General features: G+C 43.7%; 1 protein-coding gene across 1 annotated transcript in view; it reads left to right on the top strand.

Annotated features, from left to right (window-relative positions):
* Nucleotides 1-11,754, top strand: part of HS3ST3A1 (heparan sulfate-glucosamine 3-sulfotransferase 3A1) — a 98,669-nt gene extending 86,915 nt beyond the window's left edge. The window contains exon 2 of the mRNA XM_059907172.1: nt 8,971-11,754. Coding sequence (XP_059763155.1) covers nt 8,971-9,592 — 622 coding nt within the window. The 3' untranslated portion in view covers nt 9,593-11,754. The remainder of the gene's footprint in view (nt 1-8,970) is intronic.
* Nucleotides 11,755-13,504: the final 1,750 nt, after the last annotated feature.

Genomic DNA, 13,504 nt, shown 5'->3' with positions numbered 1-13,504 from the left:
AGATGGCTACACCATCCACCCAAAGGCTCTTGCTGATGTTGCCTGGGTGTCTGGGACGGTGGAAGGAGCGTGCGCTTTAGAGCAGAATAGACCTGGCTTTTCATTCTGTCCCTTTCACTCATTGCTGTGTGTCTTTGGGCAACTCACGTTACCTCTCTGAGTCTATTATCTCATCTGAGAAATTATGCCAAAAATTCTAGCTTTTTGCTGTTGTGAGACACAGGAAAGAATACATCAGATCTTGGCCTATGGTAAACGCTTAGTAAGTGCTCATTTGCTTCTGTCTTCATCATGTTCTTCCTAAGACACTTGGATTGAAATCTTGTCTGGCCTGTATGTGTTATTGGTAACAGTGCCGTATCTGGGAACCTCACCTTCTAGCAGTGACATCTTGTTTTGATGTTTTGGGCACAGAGGACGCATGGGACAGAGATGGGTCTCCTTCATCCCTGCCCTCTTAAAGGCAGTGAGAGCACTCAGCTGGTGGACTTGTTGGTCTTTCTGGTAGCTCCAGGCATGAGGGACATGCCACTACAGCCTTCGTCTGAACCAGCCTGAGCACTTTCCCTAGGCACCTGTTACGGGAGCCGCATTCTTTCCGACCTCATTGATTTTGAAATCAATTCTGTTGATGCAGAACTGCCCTGCTTAATGATTTACACACATCTTTTTTATTTGATTGGTGGAGTCACACTTCAGAACAGAGCAGCAAGTGTGAGGCTGTGCAGAACTTTGAATTTGACAAGTTACTAAGGAGTGAAAGCCCTGAATCTGCATGGGACCTGAGAGGTGGGACGGCCTTCGAGACGTGGAGGACGGTGGTCTTATTTTGCTTATGAAGAAACCAAGGCCCAGAGAAGTTAAGTGACCTGCTCAAGATCACACAGCTTTTAACATCAGAATCAAGACTGAATCCACATTTCTCTTCCCAGTTTTGAGTTTCCCATAAAACTGTGGTTTCTTCATGGAAATATGTGATCCATCTGAGCCATATTTTGGGATAAAGCCAATCATGTGTTGTCTTTTGTCTCCATTAGAATTCTTAGGCAGAAATCTTAACTTAAAAAATTAGCCTTGGGCTTCCCTGGTGGCACAGTGGTTAAGAATCTACCTGCCAGTGCAGGGGACACAGGTTCGAGCCCTGGTCCAGGAAGATGCCACATGCCGTGGAGCAACTAAGCCCGTGCGCCACAACTACTGAGCCTGCGCTCTAGAGCCCGCGAACCACAACTACTGAGCCTGTGCTCTAGAGCCCGCGAGCCACAACTACTGAGCCTGCGTGCCACAACTACTGAAGTCCACGTGCCTAGAGCCTGTGCTCCACAACGAGAAGCCACCTCAATGAGAAGCCTGCACACAGCAATGAAGAGTAGCCCCCGCTTGCCACAACTAGAGAAAGCCTGCGCGCAGCAACGAAGACCCAACGCAGCCAAAAATTAAAATAAATAAATAAATAAATAAATAAATAAATGTATTAAAAAAATTAGCCTCAACTCTACTGAAGGAGAAACTTACACTTTTTCCCCCTTTTTTAAGAGGAAGGGGGCCCTACTTCTTTCTTGAAAAGAACTGTTTTGGGGGTTTCTTAAAGTAAAATTTCTATAATTTTCAACCTGTAAAACTTTGGGATCTTCTTTGAAAACGTGTTCTGTCCATAAGTCAGCTGTGCAGCCTCCTCCGTTCTCCCATCAACGTTCCTCTCGTTCTCACCACCTTTTCCTCTCTCACTATCAGCCCCTAACCCAGGTCTTCAGCTCCTCAAGCCTGGATTACAGCGGAGGAGCCTTGCAGAATACCTAACTACCTGCACGAGATTCCTGATCCGTCCTGACTTGTGCTCCGAGTCAGATTTAATCTATCACTGACACCAGTCACACACTCACCTGTTCAGTCTAATTTCATACAGTTCCACTGTTTCAAACAAATTTCTTCATCTGTGTTCAATTCAGAGTCTGGGCCTTTCAGGCTCTTCACAGCTACCCTCTGGGTGAGTTTCACACGTCCTTGGGTTCTCCATCCGTCCAACTGGCTCCATCCAAGTCACCTCTGGCATACCCTATTCCCATCCCTCTTGTCTGCTGACTTCCTCTCATCCGATGCAACAGAAATAACCTGGCCGTAGGCACTGGGAGGACCTCCGTCACCTTCCATATACTGACTGGGGGAACTTGCACCTGCAGCTTTCCCTCCCTGAATTTCAGCTTCTTCATCAGAAAAATTGGGGAGCATAATGCCTATCTTAAGGGAGAAAACCACTGATGAAATGTTTTGCAAGCGTAACATACTCTTCAGGTACCTCTGCTTGTGTCCACACCTCAGAGACGCATCTTCCGTGATACCGTGAAGCCGGCAGAGCTTTCAGCGCCGGGAGAGTCTCGTTTGGGGCAGAGGCCAGGCAGCTCCTGTTCTGACACTTACGTGGGGTGCGGGGCAAGAGGTCACTAAGAGGACCACTGGTTCCTAGAAATGGGAGCTCAATTCCTTTCCCTTTATGACCTAAACCTCCACAAACTGGAGATGTAGCTGCTTTAGCAAATGCCCTTGTTTGAAATCCATATGTTCCTTGGAGAATTATGGAAAATTGGTCCATTTATTTTTTTGTAAGTGCCATAAACTTTTTATTGAAGTATAGCACCACTCAGAAAAGGACACAGATGCTGGCATACAACTCAGTGACTTTTCACAAGGTGGATACACTTGTGAAACCAGCACCCAGGTCCTGCACTGGGATATTCCTGACTTTCCAGAAGCCCCCTGTGGCCCCTTTTGGTCACTAAGCACCCCCCTCCACAAAGGCAACGGCTGTCCTGACATCTAACACTACAGGTGGGTTTTGCGAAACCATCTGGTATATACATTTTTGTGACTGGCTGTGTATGTGAACATTGTGTTGATGAGAAGATGCTCTTCTAGGTTTCCTTCCAAAAGTTTTACTATTTGACCATATTCACCTGTATATCTGCAAGCCATCTGGAGTTGATTTTTGTATATGGTAAGAGGAGACGTCCAGATTTATTTTTCTATATGAACACCTAATTGACCAAACACCACTTATTAAAAATACAAGGGGGAAGGGTAACTTTTTAGGTGGATGCACCTATAGAGAGGGGGCCAGTGGCAGTTCCGGTGGGAGGGTGGGATAGGACGACAACAGGAGGGCAGGGGAAACGGCCCCAGTGGATACGAAGGGCGAGACATATGCGGTGGCTTCCTTGTTTATACGTTCTCCAGTGTGCTGTATGCACGAGACTGGGCTGTGGCGTGCCATCGGGGGCTGCCTCTGGGTGGCGCCCCTGGCCGCGGAGGTGGGGCAGGTGCGCGCGGGGCCGGGGTGTTCCCGAAATGGGGCCCGGCTGCTGGCTGCTCAAAACCCAGTCCAGGAGCAAGTCGTGGGAAGGAAAGGTTGCGTTACTTCGGAGGCCGGCAACCGGCGGGCAGGGCAGAGGCTGATTCCCCCAACCCACAACTGGGGGCAAGAGCTTTGATAGGCGGAGGGACGGTGGTCTGACCAGCGTCGTCTTGATTGCTGCAGGTACAGTTAATCTGCAGTTCCAGGGTCGGCTTGTCCCCATTGCCTTGAGGCCGGTTCTCAGAATCGTGGCAGCTCATGTCATGGCTACAGCCTGGTCGTAATGTAGTTAACGTCTTCTACCTGCTGGGGTTTCAGTGTCCACAGCTCCCAGGATACGGCTCAGAATATTACCTATAGCCCTTGGGAAGGTCCTTGACTTTGCTTACTGACTAAACTGTTACTATTTTGTTCTGTTTGACCACTTTTCTCTGCTTCTGCATTTTCTCACTTTCCTGATTAAACTTATTCTTTGGCTAAAGTTTTTCCATGGGCAAAAGGCAGGCTGAGGACAGGGGGGGCAAGGACCACAGGTTCCTGCTCCGTTTCAAGGGCAGTGGCATTTTGTCCCAAGGGAGGCCTTGCCTCTGGGACTGTCAGTGGCCTATCAGCGCTGCGGTGGGGGGGGATCCTGTGGGTCATCTTGCTACTCCACCGTCAACTACTCACTTGATTTAGGGTTTGAGTAGAAAAGAAGCCATTTGGCTGGTCTATCATGTTCCTACTCGGCCTTAACCTTTCCCCAGCAGTGGACAGACAACTGCTCAAATAACTCGAGGCCCACGGAGACCCAGCCCCGTGGGACTGATCAGACCCCAAATGAATTCCCCGGGACACTGAGGTGACACAGTGTCATGAATCAGATGGCAGTGGTACCAAACAGCGTGCCTCTTGGCACAAGTGCACCACACACACACCCCCATAGACACACATGCGCGCGCACACACACACACACACATATACACACACATACACACTCACACACACACACACGGGAGGAGACGGGTGCCCCTGAGACGCCAAGCTCACCTCTCCCACCAGAAGCAGCCAGCCGCTGTCCTTGCAGAGAATTCACTTCGCCAGCTCACAACTCGCACGTCAGCCTCCTCACCATCTTGAACGCCCTCAGCAGGAGGCCTCAAGCGAGCAGGTGTGTGGACGGCCCAGGAACACGCCCGGGGGTCTCTGATCTCCTCTGGACCCGAGTCATCCGGACAGAATGGGGTTCTCCCGACTGCTGGGAATTCTGTACACCAGGCGTCACTTTCTTAAGAGCAGTGCTTGGGGGTGTTCCTTGTAGAAATTGTCGTGCTGACACTTTGTTACAGTCCAGATTTCCCAAGCTCTTGGCTTGATTTTTCTGGCGAGATTGGAAAGGTTATGAGTAGCGCGTGGTCACCCCTCTGGCAGTTAAAAAATCAGAAGCACTATAAACAAAAAGGTAAACAAAAAGGAAATGAGAAATGACACAGGCCACGAACATTTCTGATCTCAGCTCCATAAAATCTCATCATGATTATATTCCCCTTTGGTCCTGCAAGAGGAAAGCAAGGCCACCATCTTCTTCAGGTACCTCATGCTAGTGTTTAATTACCTGCAAAGCCAAAAAGACTCATTTATCTAATTCAAGTCTATCGATGCAATTTGAAGTCTTTGCCCTCTGGGTAAGTTCTCTTTTTAATAAATCAGGGTAAAACAGACATAACGTAATATTTACCATCTTAACCATTCTGATGTGTCCAGGTCAACAGCGGTAAGTACATTTACGGTGCTGAGTAATCACTCTCCAGAACTCTTTTCATCTCGAAAAACTAAAACTCTGTCCCCATCAAATACGAACTCCTCATCGCCCCACCCCCAGGCCCTGGCGATCACTATCTTACTTTCTGTCTCTGTGAATTCGACTCCTCTAGGGACCTCATACAAGTGGAATCACACAGTATGTGTCCTTCTGTGTCTGGCTTATTTCACTCAGCATAAAGTCCTCAAGGTTCATCCACGTTGCAGCAAGTGTCAGAATTCTGTTCCTCTTTTAAGGCTGAATAATATTCCACTGCATGGATAGATCACATTTTGCCTGCCCATTCAGCCCTCTATGGATATTTTCGTTGCTTCTACTTTTTGGCTATGGTGAATTCTCCTTTTGTTCTCTGGGGACAAAGAACAAATGTGTGGGACACACCTGGTAATAATCGTTCATTTGCTTGTAAAACCCCTTCTTCTCCTTGTCATCTTCAGGAGAAAACAAATAAGCGTCTCTAATTTTTCTTTATTATTCTAGTTTCTACCCATTTCTCCTCCCCCATACTTACTATAAATGTCTCCAAATTCTTTTCACTATGGAGAAGTGAATGGAATAGCCAATACTGTCTGCCTGGAAATTAAGGCGTCCTAGGACCTCCCCTTCCCATCGTTCAGTGGAATTTCTCACCCTCTGCCCCAGCTTGTCCTGTCTTTAGACAAACCTCAAATGTCTTCTCATTGCGTACACCTTTCCGCTCCCCTCGCGTGCCTGGTGTTTCTGCAAAGCTCTCATCGTACTGGGACGGCTCTTTGATTGCCCATCCCAGGCCGAGCCCTGCACAGAGCAGAGTCACAGTACATGCCTCACTCTGGTAAGGAAGGAAGATTTCTAAGTTTGCCTAAACACCTCGAAATACGATATTCCAAAGTACATGTGCATTTCGTTTTATGTGATAGAGGAGCTCTTTTCTGAACATTAAAATTCAAATTGCAATAAGAAAATGAATGTAGAATTTAAAAGGGAGATTGCTATTTAAAGAATTCTGTTGTGAATCCTTTTACCAAACAACTGTCTGTGCTCCACAATGTAAGCCTCATTGAGGATTTATTTACACTTGCATGTCTTTGTTTTTGAAGAAAGTAGATTGCAGAGAGTTCATAGTTAACCCCGACTCCCCATCCCAATGGGGATGCTAAACCCGTCAGCTTTCCTCATCCTGTAGATGACAGTAATTAATGTGTTTTTCCTCTGAAATCCTATTTTAGCTGTTTCCTCTTCAAACTCCTCCTATTTTGGAGAGCTCTTTTTCCTACCCTATTGAGATAATTTAAAATATGGTTTCTTTTTTTCAGAGATATTGGTAACATTTCCTCTGGGACGGCACATTCTGCAGCTTTAATCTCTGCTGAAAGGCTACTGCAGAGTCTGCGCTTTGCCCCAGGGCCGGAGAGCAGGAAAGCTGAGATTACCAGCCAGTAGCTCCCACGTGAAGCATGTTATTATCTCTGTCGTACTGGCCGAAATATGAGGTCGAGTGGTCAAAAGTCAGAGATGATAGGGAAAGAGGCAAGAATGCTGACTTTTTTAAAAAATCACCAAATACTCCTTCTTATAGTTTCAGTGATGCTTGACATTTGCTTTTACAGTCCAAAACTTTGTCAGACCTTTCAGCCAATTTTCTTCACGGAGATAGTCCAACAGTTTCTGGATAGATCTCCGGGCTCATCTTATAAAAGTGTAACTAAGCTTCCAAAGTAGGTTGGTCTAGCCCATTTCTCAGTTCCATGAAGGGAATATATATATATATATATATATATATATATATATATAGTGTGTATGTATATGTATATACAGTGGTGAAATCTGTGAATTCATGTCACGCAGTGGCTCCAGCATTGCGTCGGCAGTAAAGACAGTCTGTGTCTCCCTTGTGTCAACACTGACCTCCCTGGTCTTCGCTTTATCCTACCCAGACCTTCAGGCATTTTTAAGAAATGGGGAATGGGCACACATTAAAAGTTCTTTTGAAAAAGGAATTGCAGATTTTTAAAACAACAAAGAAAAAAGCAACAGAAATGAGATGTCTAATTATCGTTTCCCCCTCCAAAAAAAAAGTAAAGATAACCTGACTGAAATATCAAAGAAGGCAAAAGTGTGAGAAAACCTGTGTCATTAAACTAACACAGCATCAGTGGCTTATGGCCACAACTGTTGAGGAATCTGTGCCGGGTTAATGCAGATGGGCACCAGATTGTTTATGAACCAGTTGATATGATGTCTGAGATAAACTTCAAAGTAATTCATTTAGAAAATATTAATTGCCAAAATTGACACAAGATGAGGCAGAGTATTACAAAAAACAATAACCACAGAAGAAACTGAAAAGATACTTGAAGATTCTAATCCCTTTCTTAACCTCTACCCCAAAAGTACCAGTAGTAGGTGGCTTTGTAGGTGACCCATCAAATTTTGAAGGGATAGAAAATTATTTTGCTATTGAAACTTCTCTAGGATATAGAAAAATATGAAACATTTCTCAACTCATTTTATCTGTGGAATAATTCATGTTCTCACAATTGATTAAGCTGTTGATCAAAAGAAAAACTAAGGAACATCTCATTAATGAATATGGATGAGAAATCCAAAGCAAAATAATGATGAATCAAGTCTAGGACTATATTGAAAGAATAATATACCATGATCAAATAGGGTTTATTCCAGGAATAAAAGTGGATCTAATATTAGGTTATTTATCAGTTTGGATCAGTGGATCAAAGGACAAAATACATTTTGTCATTGCAATAAACCTCCCAAATACATTTATCTGATATTGATTTGAACAATGTCTATTTCTTATAAAACTTGGAATTAGAAAGACGGTGCCTTAAAATTAGTATATATATATATATATATATATGTATTTCACATATATAATAAATAGTGGCTTTAATGGCAGTACACTTTCGGAAGAATAAATAGGTTTTATCTCTCCTGCTTACACTTTTGGACTGGCTTCGAGACCCATCACTTCGCAGCAGGAACGCATGCTTGAACTAGGTAGCAATCTCTGCTCCATCAAGACTCCAACAGGATTTTTTTTTCCACATGACAAAGTGATTCTAACATTCATCTGGAAGAATAAACAGACAAGAATCATTAGAAACGTTTTGAACAACAGAGTCAGAATTTACTTTGATGTACATGAAAATATACCATAATGTGATAATTGGGCCAACGGAAAGAGGAACCAAGATATTTAGACTACTGGAAGGATGGCATTTCAAATTATTAGATAAAAGATGGATTATTTCATGTCTTGTTTGTTACAGGAAAATTCAGGAATTATAAAGAGAAGTATTTTGTGTACTGTGCAATGGTATTATGTTGACTGTAATTGCTTTGTTTGTTAGAAAACTACAGAAAGGGCTCAGGGTATTTTAACACCATCCCATAGTCATATAATTGTGTTTATTACACTATCCTAATTCACCTAAAGAATTTGATCAAGGTTATTTTCTTACAGCCTTGTGGGTTGATAATTATAAAAAATAAAAATTACACAGCGTTTATTCTATACCAGGCACTTTTCTAAGCTGTTGAGGTATATTAATACGTTTAGTCATCACAACAACCGTAGGAGATCGATAGTATTATTATTTCCCATTAAGTGCATCCACGAGGAACCAAGGGTGCACAGCCTTGCGTCTGCGCGACTTCTCCGCGATCACGGTCACACATCTAGTAAGTGGAGCGGTCGGTACCTCAACTCAGGCTCCGGGTCTCTAAGACCCCCCCTCTCCCGGGAAGGAGCTCGCGGTGTTAATCAGGGGAAGGCGCTCAGTCTTCAGGCTCTAACGTGCCTTTCTGCTCCGCCCAGGGACCTGATGCCGAGGACCCTGGAGGGGCAGATCACCATGGAGAAGACGCCCAGCTACTTCGTGACGCGCGAGGCGCCCGCGCGCATCTCGGCCATGTCCAAGGACACCAAGCTCCTGGTGGTGGTGCGGGACCCGGTGACCAGGGCCGTCTCGGACTACACGCAGACGCTGTCCAAGCGGCCCGACATCCCCAGCTTCGAGAGCCTGGCCTTCAGGAACCGGACGGCGGGCCTCGTGGACCGGGCGTGGAGCGCCATCCAGATCGGCCTGTACGCCGAGCACCTGGAGCGCTGGCTGCGCCACTTCCCCGCCCGGCAGCTGCTCTTCGTGAGCGGCGAGCGGCTGGTGCGCGACCCGGCCGGCGAGCTGGGCCGCGTGCAGGACTTCCTGGGCCTCAAGCGCATCATCTCCGACAAGCACTTCTACTTCAACCAGACCAAGGGCTTCCCCTGCCTCAAGAAGGCCGAGGGCAGCGGCCGCCCTCACTGCCTGGGCAAGACCAAGGGCAGACCCCACCCCGAGATCGACGGCCAGGTCCTGCGGCGGCTGCGCGACTTCTACCGGCCCTTCAACCGCAAGTTCTACCAGATGACGGGCCACGACTTCGGCTGGGACGGATAACCTTATAATTTAAAAAGAAAAAAAAAATATCAGAAGATAATATATTTTTTTACCAATCGGTAGAGAAGAGGCAGTTTAATATTTGCGCTGCTGATATGTTTCAGTATTTTTTTTCCATGAATGTTAAAGAGATTGTTCTCGCCTCCGCCCTCACCGTCATGTACAACTGCACGTGCAAACATTTGGATAAACAAAAAAGGAAACCTGCACGCATCTAAATTCTCTCCATTTTCCATTTTCAGTTCACGTTTTATATGCACAGTTATGAAGTATGAGCATCAGTTGCCATTAAAACTTTAAGAAAATCCTGAGGGTACAGCTCGTGCTCTCTCTCTCTTTTTAACAAAGCCCGGATAAGACTGATGTCTACCCTTATGTTTTTCTCCCTTTAGTTTTTCTCCTGTGCCACTTTTTCTTAACGCCTTTCCCAGTTAGTGATGCTGTGTGTTTGCACATCACTTCCCATTTACCACAGTGCTTTCAAATACAGTATCTTTCTTGATCCTGATACTCACTCAGATGTGATGTAATAACATAAGGCATGGAGATTATTACCCCCGTTTTACAGATAAGGAAACTGAGTCTCAGGGAGGTTAAGTGATGTGTCCTAAGGCCAGATGGTGGACTCTGGACAAAACCTCATCTTCCACTTGTTCCCTATTTTGTGCCACTTTTTCCAGTGAGAATGGGAAAGGCACAGACATCATTTAGAAATGGTTAGCTAGTCTGGGGACCAACAGAGAGGGTTTCCTGTTGCTTTCTAAGTTCTAGGCTAGCCTCTATGGCACCCAGACACCTTACACAGCTGTACTCAAGGAAACCACTCTGTCTTGGACACAACATCTTTTAAGAGCCAATCTTGGGTTGTTAAAGCACCCTGAGACATGGAAATCTCGACTCAGTTGAAGTTGAGAGAAATTATTGGATTCTTGTATGGAGAACAAGATGGCCAGTCACACTAGGAGCAGGACAAGGTGTGGTAGGAGAAGAATTTACCTATTCTTGTTTTGACTGTGTTTTCCTTTTTTTCTTAAAGAAAAACCCACTTCAGTAAGAGCTTACAAATATGAATCTCATTTTATAAACCTCTTTTTTAACAAAGGAAATCTGCCTCTCTTTGCAATATCTTATTTCTAAACTTGCAGCTAGTACTAAAAAAAGGTCAATCAACGTCTCATTTACAAGGCCCCAATTTTTCATGGGTGGAGGGAGGGCTGTCACTTTGTCACTTTATTTTTCCCCATTTCCTCTGTGTACCAGTTATAACCTAATATTCGTTAATATTTGGAAAATACTCTAAGAAATGCAGATATGGGTAAAGTGGTGCTTTTTCCTCTTCTCCCATCTGTTTCTGCCTGTTCCCCATTTAAATAGCTCAAATAAATCAATAGCTTATTAAGAGTATTCCTTTCCTCTCTGAGTGGGCATTAACGAGATTAGCATTAATGGGAATTAAATTGGTTTAGAGAAGAGCACATATGCACAAACTATATAAAACATTCATAATTGGTCTGTCAGCAACATTTTTATTACAGGTTTAAACCCAAGAGGAAAATGTCTCCAATCTCATGGAAATTTTCCATATCTGCTAAAATGTAAAGGACCAGACACTCCAGTATTCTAAAACAATATTCTTCTCCAGTGTTGTCAATCAAAAGAAACTAAAGTTGTTTTAAAATATGCAGTTTCATTGTGCATTTGACATAGATGCTGCATCGGGTGAAGTAAATATTTCTTGAGAAGTCTAACACGGGATTAAAATGAAGGAAAAAAATTTAAGTTTCTAGATATTCTATCGTTGCTCTGAATCTCTGGATTGATTTATTAATTCTCTTTTACGGGGGTTAAGTAAACCCCCAATCCAGGTCCCCTTTCCCAGCCGATATCCTTCCCTTCTACGCCCTCAATTTCTCGATGCTACAGCCTGTTTTTTTGTTCTACTTACTTGAATCATCACTACCAGCAACAAGAAACGCATTTTAAACTCTTTTCGTTTTTTTCTCTTAACTCATGTTTGTGCTTCTGATTCTCTAATAAGCATGTGCTGGACCTTCTGCGAAGGTGGCTTGCACAAGGACACAAGTGCATCTAACAACTGTATTCAGCAACCTTCATCTTTTTGTGTTAAGAAATAATAAAAGAACAGAATTGAGTGCAAAGAACCTCTTCTTGCATGTAGATTTTTTGTTTGGTCATATGATTTTTAAAATGAATGACTACAGAGCATTCCAGGAAAACCGTCTAACTTCTAAGATTTCATAAGAGTGGTAGAGGTTTTAGATCCCAGCCAAGTGTATAAAGATCTTGGATCAGTGTACCCCAGAACATGAATTTTCCATTTCTGCCTTTATGTGGTACTTCCTCTTGTTGTACACGGACTTGGCCTCGGATTTCTTTCATCCATTTAGCTACATCAGATAATAGGCTCTGCTGTTGATTTGAACATTGTAATCATCCTTCCTCCAAGCTCACCCCTCTTAGAGAACAACCAGAGGTCTACAGCTTCATTCTGAATCGTTTGCTTTTGTGGCCACGCCTATAGTGTATAAATTCTTCTGGTAACTAAGAAATTTTAAGAGAAATTAATTTTGTCCTATTAACTATAGATTAATAAGCTTCTAGAGAACGGATATTTATTATTCCAGAAGTATTAATCCCACTCTAATTTTCTTATTTTCAAAGATCCTCAAAGTTAGAATAAACCTGAATGGTGACGTGGATTAAATCCCCATTTGGCACTTGAATCCTTTCTTTAGCTGGTTATGCAGGGGTTTAAAACATTGATGTATCTCTAAATTAACTCTTGATTTTACAGTTGTAAAGAGGATACGTTTCTTCTAAACACCTTCATCCTGTTCTGTCTGCAGAGACCTGCCAAATCTGTTACCCATGAAGATAACCAGCATTTAATATGTGAATAAATAAATATGTCTATACAGCGATAATAGCTTATATTAATGTAGCAGATTACCCTAAGTACATCTTTTCCCCTTAAACCAACACCTACTCTCCACTTACATTCCACCGTACAGATGAAAAAACTAACACTTAAGACAGTGGCTCTCAACGAAAAACAATTTTTCACTCCAAGTGATGTCTGGAGATATTTTGGGGTATGGTGGATTACAGATGCCATCTAATAATGTACATGAGAGCCTTCATAACAAAGTATTATCACACCCAAAATGTGTGATAATTCTTTGTTATCACACATAGATATCAGCACCTCAGTGGTGCTGAGGTTTCCAGTTGAAGAAGAAGTACACCAGTTACAGCTAGTCTGTGTCCAAACCAGGTCTAAAAACCAGACTCTAATTAAGGTTTGACTAGTAATTCTTTCACTCACCACTCTAGGTTTTCTCTTGAAAACCTTTCCTTCTCTAACTCTGTAAGTGACTCCACTAGAGTTACTAGATCAGTGTTTAAGGGTGTGCTTTGTCAAGAGAAGTACTAAAGAGAAGCATAGCTGAGCTGGGATTTTTACAACTGAGATACAGGAGCAGCTTGTAACAAACGGATCACTGCATTTCTGGGAAGTGGAATCAGTCAGCTTCAGGTGGAAAAATAATATCATTCCGATAAAACATTTCTGAAGTCTTTTTCAAGTTCAAGTTTTGCAGCTTCAGTTTGCCTCCATGAGAGTGCCATGACAGTTATTTCTTGTCACCTGACACAACCAAGGGTCGAGAAATAGAAGTAAATGGCTGGGCTTCTGTAAACCAGCTAAATCCAGATGGATGTGCTATGGTTTACAATTGGCCCTGAGTGGCTGAATAATAGCAAAGGAAGATGAACTCTTACTGCCACATTTTCTAGAAACCCCAGGTCTTTGTATGGGCCCACCATAGAACCAGGGAAGAGAGAATCGTATGGTTCCCCAAATTAAGAAAATATGGCTCAGAGCCATTGAAA

The sequence above is a fragment of the Balaenoptera ricei genome, chromosome 20 (genome assembly GCF_028023285.1).
Source record: "Balaenoptera ricei isolate mBalRic1 chromosome 20, mBalRic1.hap2, whole genome shotgun sequence".
Taxonomy (NCBI): domain Eukaryota; kingdom Metazoa; phylum Chordata; class Mammalia; order Artiodactyla; family Balaenopteridae; genus Balaenoptera; species Balaenoptera ricei.
Note: the sequence above shows the minus strand (reverse complement) of the source record. Positions and strands in the feature narration are given on the sequence as shown.